Below are 7,252 nucleotides of genomic sequence, written 5' to 3'. Positions count from 1 at the left end.
TGGCCGTGGTGGGAGAAGGAGTTAATGGGTGTCCCAGCTTGCCGGAGGGGGGGAGGAGGGTGTTACCGCACCGTAGTAGTCTCTCTGCAGACGCAGCCCGCTAACACTTAGCGGGGATAGACAGAGGCGGAAGATAGAGGGGGAATGAGAGAGAAACCTTATCCTTCTGGGATATTGAGTTAAATGTCACTGCTCTGCCCTGAGGGAGACACTGACAGGCTGACCCCTATCACAGCCCCCGAATCTCAGAGGTCACAGCGGCTGTACAACAGCTGAGGGCCGGGAGACTGACTGGGTGAAACAGAGATGAGGGGATACTAACATTACTGAATGAGTACAAATGTTTTATCCAGACGTCTGTGAACAAAGAAAGAGAGAAACCAAAGGCACAGAGGTGGAAAGCGTACACAATTATTGTGACAGTTATGTTGGGCGGGGTTCCGATTTCATTCATCGTTCTACACATTCACACACGCATATGTCGTACATGTAGTAAGATATACACTGCTTTGCGTCAAACCCAAGGGCCCGTTCCTCTTGACAAACCAGCCACTCACTAGGGGACCAGAGGATCAAGGCAGTTGATGACCAGCAGCTGATTGGAAACATGAAAGCTGCCACAAAACTGACTTCCAAATTTAGAAATTCCCACAACAAGCAGCAGACGCAGGTTGGTGTTGTAAATGGCTCGTTACTATATTTACTCCATTGACTATAATCTGCACCATAGAGTGACTTAAAGACCAATTTATATAAATAAAATAATATTAAAATATTGAAATTTGTAGTGGTTCAACAGCATGACAAGGGGGGGACATATGTCTCTGTCCCATCTAGGGCTACTTCCTGAACCTGCTTCTCGCAGGAGGATTCAATGCTGATTCGCACAGCTGGTACCCCAGACATGATGATTAAACTAAATGGAAAGAGGAAAAGCGAAGATAAGACTTTTAATATTCACACACGGGGTAGTTACAGGAGCAATGAAAGCACAGAGATATACTATAGTAGTAAACAAAGGTAAGACGTTTAACACACAATCTCTGATAAAAAATAAAAACATTTAAGCAGCATGCAACAAACAAGCATCTGACTGTTTGTCAACATCAACTGGTATTATAGGAAAGTTTTTGCTGACTTAATTCTGGTTTATATATATATATATATATTAAAAGAAATTCCCAAGAGCTTTAAGAATAATTATCTGATACAAAATTATTGAGGACCTTCCAGTGGACTCACCAAGGGGTTGGTACGGTGCATGGAGACTGCTGTCCCTGCGACCCGGTAACGGATAAGCGGATGAAAATGGATGGATGGATGGGAAAATTATTGAGGGAACTTAAATGTCATTTTATGATGTGGCGTGGATTAGTAAAGCTAATTGTTGTCTTATGGCAGGGGTGTCCAACCTTTTTTAGCTTGGTAGCTACTATTCACATGACCAGGCTAATTCTACTTGAGAGTCTGACACCCAAGGTGTCTGTCCAGAAAGATTGTGGCCCTCTGACAAATATAGTTGTTGACCCTTGAGCTTGATGCGGAAACAGAAATTGAGACAATGTTGTCAGTGTATGTACAGGTAATATTTCATGGAACTGATGGCAAAATTGTTTCTCTTAGCAGAGAGTTGAGGTCAGCTCTGAGCAATAGTGAGTAGTTACCAAAAGAGCAATTATGTGGGTTCAACTGTCCAAAATGTGTCAGCGTTTATGTGTAACAGAAGGACTGAAGCACTCCTGAAAGCTAGGATTTTTTGGGGAGGTAGTGAGACCTGCTATGATACATGGTTTGGAGACGTAACGGACTGGAGTTGGTTGGCTGTAGTGTGGTTAGAAAATTTGGGAGATACACTTTCAGGGGCAAGGTTAGAATAGTTTCAGTGTGTGCTGATGAGATAGTGGACATGTAGTGGATATCCTAGACGGATGATGTTGGAGACGTAGCTGCCAGACCGAGGTGCAGACAAAAATCTCATCTGTGATTCATAGATGCAGTGTAAGAGAATACGGAGTAACAGTAGAGGAGGCGAGAGATACGAGAAGATGGAGGCAGATCATCTGTTCTGGCAGTACCTGAAGGGAGCCGATGAAAATAACTTTTTCAGGCATTAATCTAATTATATGTACAAAAACAAATGAGCCTTTGAGTACGTGTAGACGCTTGACATATACGTGTAAACACACCTTCACCTGGTTGGAGACCATTATTAGGCAATTGATCACTTCGGGCTAAACAAAAAAACAAACAAAAAAAAAAAAAAAAATTTTTTTTTAATTTTTTTTTTTTTTTTTTTGGGTAGTTTATTTTGAAAAACTATAACTAGTGCCCCTTCATCTATATAAATAAAATCTAATAACAATCAAGCTTTATATATATATACATATACGTTACATTATATATGTAATATTTAAATGACACACACCCCTGCCACTGGTCCTGGCACGAAAGGTTGTGGACCATTAGTTTACACCAACACAACAGGTAATAAATAGATTGTAGCTGTCGGTGGAAGTGAGCAGTGAGCAGAGCTGTTCTTACAGTAGCACCTGTCATTGTATTGATTAGCAACAACAACTTGAATTCCTTTCTACGGAGCAGGCACCGCACCACCCAACCGGTGTCAGGTGGTGCCTTTTTAGTGCTCTTTAAACAAATAGTAAATCATTAGCGTGGGTGCTCGCCCTTTACACCATTGAGAGTCCGTAAAAAAAAAAAAATACATATATATATGAATTTATATTTTTATGCATATAGCAGACACTTTTGTCCAAAGCGACTTACAAGAGGAGGAGGTGCCATTAAGGATATGTGGTTCCTCTCCAATCGAACCCAGGATCCAAAAGTCTTTTTTTTTCATCAATTGTGTGTCACTGTCACATACATAGACAAGTTGTAGTGGGAAAAAAAAACATATCTGATATTGCTGGCAGAGTAATCCTATTTGCTTAGTTGCATCAACAAATTCGCTGCTTTGACCACAACAGGTCGTAGTGCGTTGCGGAACGGCAGCTTCGCAGCCCAATCTCTTATCGCCTTCCAGTTCTCATAGAGAGGTGACATAAAACTTGATCCCCATGTTTCTACAGTTTTCTTCTCGTCTGTGCGCCCATAGTGACATGCTGGCTGACCTCGGTATAGTCTTGCAGCTCCTCCCCCTCCCACCCCTCAAATATCACTACTCGTCTATCAATCTTTTTTTTCCCCCCTCTCTCTGATCTATGAATCAGGACTAAAGCTAAATCTTGTCTACGAAATGTTTGCTCCACGGCGGATTCGTATGGTGATGCGTCAGGATGCGACCTTTACTTTTTTCTCGTTCTTCGTCAGCTTCGAATGTTAGCTTGTCAGCCTGTCCCAACATATTTTGTGGTTGTACAAAGTGCACGCTAACCTTTGTACTGAATTAGCGGTCTAACATCTCCCCTCTTCTGTGTCTCCCCGTGGCTCAGCCACCTTCCTCAGCAGAAACCAGTTGAGCCGTCACTCAATGCCCCCCCAAAGATGTTCTCCTCTCTCACTCTCTCACCTTCTCCCTTCGTCTTATTCCACTGACCATGCATGTTCCAAAAACAGATCTCATTTTCATCTACGGTTCAACCCCCCCCCCCCACCCTCCCCGCCCCCCCAACTCTTGCCCCTGCACCACTGCTCTTACACTACCTTCTGTCCAAATCCAATCCTTAGCTCCTATCCAAGTCTACCTCACCATTGCTCCCCCTCGTGCCCCACCCTCTCTGCTCCATCATGCATGGAATTTGTGGGCGTGGGCCATCCGTACGTCCACCAATCTGAAGACTTTGGGGGGGTATAAAACTTTGCGCGTGCATATGCCTATTCGCTCTTTCTGTCAGCACAGCACTCCTGAATTGGAAGGTGCCACACTTATAGGTGAGGGTGGTGGACCAAGGTTGAAACCTGCAAATAACAGAAAAGTAAAAGGGGCACGGATAGGCACGGTTAGACGACTAATCCCTTGTCTGTCCACAAAGGATGGAGAACGCACACGCAAAGGGCCCGGCGGAATGCCTGGCCTACTTCGGAGTGAATGAGAACATTGGTCTTACTCCCGACCAGTTCAAGAAGAACCTGGACAAGTATGGCTACAATGGTGAGAATGAAGGGGAATCAGGGGGGGGGGGGGGGGGGGGGGGATCGCGGGGGCCTGCTGAAGAGGCAATGCCAATTCTGACTTCTGACATTTCATTATTTGTGTATTTTGTACTCAAACTGCGAGCGCTGTTGCTCGGACGCGAGTGTTGCTTCCGATACCGGTTGAGTTTTGGGTAGGATGCAGTTCCGCATGTGGTGCCTTTTTTTTTTTTTTTTTTCTTTTTTTTTTTTCAAGATCATTTGCAACAGCTGATAGAAATGAACAGACGCAGAGAAGCAGAGACTTTGAGGGCTTTGAAAAGCTATTTAAAGATAGCCAAAGAAGATGGCTGGAGAGCGAGAGAGACAGGTGACGGCTTCAAGAAGCTTCCTGGGTGATATATGGGGCAGGCGTTTACAGGAGAGGTGGATAATTTTAGCCCAGGCAAAAAGAGGAGGTCCTTAGATGAATCCCGCAGCTGAATGATCCCGCGTATGATCACTGATCGATAACTCGCTGAAGGGAGGTGTTTTTTTTTTAAGCTGAGGTTTCCCCAGATTTGAGGCAACACACTTTCGCAGTTGTTTATGATTTCTAACATGAATCAATTTAAATGTTATGTGTCACGGTCTAGTAAAGGTATCGGACAGGACTGAACCTATGTGAAAAGGAGCAATCGAAATTCCCTATGAAGTGCTTGCAAATAATTGTCAACTTTCGCAGAACCCCGAGGTGAAACCTTCAGGGATGTATGTCCTAGAAATTGGGGAAATTCTGGCGATCACGTTTACCACTTAGTCTGGAGAAGATCATCTTAGGACTTGCTTGATTGATGCAAACATTTAAATGAAAATGTTTCCTCCCAACAATCTCCTTACAATATACCTTTCTCTTTTCCCCCTCGCGCCGCCTTTGCTTCTGCGATCTCCGTGTAGAGCTGCCTGCTGAGGAGGGTAAGTTTTTGTCTCCCAGTGTTTACATTAAAGTACCACAGCCACCAGCCAGTGTCGCACATACACATTTTGAAAATTTTTAAACACTTGAAATGAGACTATATCACCCTAGATACACCTGGATCCTCTTTTGGACAAAATTCTGGCGATCACGTTTACCACTTAGTCTGGAGAAGATCATCTTAGGACTTGCTTGATTGATGCAAACATTTAAATGAAAATGTTTCCTCCCAACAATCTCCTTACAATATACCTTTCTCTTTTCCCCCTCGCGCCGCCTTTGCTTCTGCGATCTCCGTGTAGAGCTGCCTGCTGAGGAGGGTAAGTTTTTGTCTCCCAGTGTTTACATTAAAGTACCACAGCCACCAGCCAGTGTCGCACATACACATTTTGAAAATTTTTAAACACTTGAAATGAGACTATATCACCCTGGATACACCATCCTCCAGCGCTTGAATGTTTTAGTAACTTAGATCCATGTTTGTCATCAGCAATCGGTACACTAATTCAAACTTCTGTCTCTCAGGTAAGACCATCTGGGAGCTGGTGATTGAGCAGTTTGAGGACCTGCTTGTCAGGATCCTGCTGCTCGCTGCCTGCATCTCCTTCGTAAGTCAATAATAATATTAAATATCATTACCGCTCATTGGCGCCACACATGTCAAACCCAATCCTTTTTGTCTCATGCATTTCATCACTTGGTTTCATACTGAATTAGTTAGTCACTCTCCTCAAGTCCTTTAGTCACAGCCCGGGGGGATCAGTTGTTGCAGTCGTTACGTTTGTCTTAACAATTAAAACAGCGGTAACCTCTGAAGCTCGTGGGTTTCTCCATCACTTGGTTTCATACTGAATTAGTTGTCACTCTCCTCAAGTTTCTTGCACTGTGGGCCATTTAGAAACGAGCGATTAACTGCAGTGAGAGTACGACAGAAATGGATCTCGCGAACGGACGCGCTGCCGCTGATCAGTTTTGTCTGAACACTGTGCAAAAGTCCCTTCACCTCCCTTTCGGTCTCTGATCTCCCGTGTAATTTAGAGGGCAACAACTTGAGAGGAGGGACGAAGATCGCGAAGACTTGTCTGAGGTGTATTAATTTCTACACCCAGCTTTCACTCCTTTGGGCAGCTGTCACGATGGCCTTAGAAGGCGAATATTGAGGAGCCAGTGAGAGACGGGGGTCAGGGTAGCATAGGGGGGCTAAGGGGAAGGGGTTTATTTTAAGACGAGGCCGAGCTGAGGAGAGAAACTGAATCCTTCGGGGAAAGGTCAGGCCTGAAGGAAAAAAAACAGAGGGCGCCACTGAAACAGGGCTTAAGTCAGATGGAGGGAGGAATTCTATGTTACACTGGGATCAAATTCACAGAAATGACGACGTCGCGATAACTCCAAAGAAACGTTGCGCAATGGAAAGAATCCAAATAATAACAGAGCTTTTAGGTTGTTGTATTTCATATTAAACTACAGCACGCCCACACCCCAAAACAAACTCTCTGATGTTAGCGCTTCCAAACCCTTAAATCCTTAACCCCCTTAATATTATATAATGATAAAAAAATGGTTATTAAACATTTTTTAATTTTTAAATATTTAAGCAACTTCAACTAAAAACACACTGCACGTGATGTTTGTATTTTACAAGGGCCAAAACAGTAGTTTAACTGTCCATGAAAACCAAATCTGCAAGTTTAACTGTCCATGAAAACCAAATCTCAAAACCAAATCTGCATGTTGTTTTTTGTTATGGAGCAGTTTCATGTGATGATTAACTTTTAACTGCACTTTACTTCAGGTTCTGGCCTGGTTTGAGGAGGGTGAGGAGACTGTCACTGCCTTTGTGGAGCCTTTTGTCATCCTTCTTATCCTCATTGCCAACGCTATTGTCGGAGTGTGGCAGGTTTGTGATGACACACACACAGACACACACACAAAAAAAGGAAACCGATTCTAGTTACAGACATGTGTTTTCTCAACATTAAGATGACACGAGATGTCAGACTTTTATAGCTTTGAAGGTCACGGCAGTCCTTGCTGACAGTAAATCTTATCTCTGTGCACATTGGGCTAAAGTTAACCTGTTGCGTAATCCCTGCAAGAATATTTGCAGATGTCATGCGCAACTTGTTTTGGTGGTTCCCGACGTGCTCTTAGATTTTGAATGCGTCGACACCAAGCAGTTATACAGCACTTTTTAGAAGTCAATAG

The 7,252-nt window shown here is 43.6% G+C and overlaps 1 protein-coding gene across 4 annotated transcripts in view; it reads left to right on the top strand.

Annotated features, from left to right (window-relative positions):
* Window positions 1-3,804: 3,804 nt before the first annotated feature.
* The window catches only part of atp2a1l (ATPase sarcoplasmic/endoplasmic reticulum Ca2+ transporting 1, like), an 11,150-nt gene continuing 7,702 nt past the window's right edge, over window positions 3,805-7,252 (top strand). Inside the window, exons 1-5 of one of the 4 annotated variants that reach the window (XM_008314012.2) lie at window positions 3,805-3,891; window positions 3,993-4,111; window positions 5,029-5,046; window positions 5,573-5,655; window positions 6,840-6,944. In XM_008314012.2, the coding sequence (XP_008312234.1) occupies window positions 3,994-4,111; window positions 5,029-5,046; window positions 5,573-5,655; window positions 6,840-6,944 (324 nt within the window). In that variant the 5' untranslated portion in view covers window positions 3,805-3,891; window position 3,993. Of the gene's footprint in view, window positions 4,112-5,028; window positions 5,047-5,349; window positions 5,368-5,572; window positions 5,656-6,839; window positions 6,945-7,252 lie in introns of all 4 variants that reach the window. The other 3 variants (XM_008314013.2, XM_008314015.3, XM_008314014.2) reach the window with 3 other exon arrangements.

Source organism: Cynoglossus semilaevis, chromosome 8 (assembly GCF_000523025.1).
Source record: "Cynoglossus semilaevis isolate Cse_v1.0 chromosome 8, Cse_v1.0, whole genome shotgun sequence".
Lineage (NCBI taxonomy): Eukaryota > Metazoa > Chordata > Actinopteri > Pleuronectiformes > Cynoglossidae > Cynoglossus > Cynoglossus semilaevis.
The sequence above is the reverse complement of the archived record's forward strand: the minus strand, read 5'-3'. Positions and strand labels throughout refer to the sequence as shown.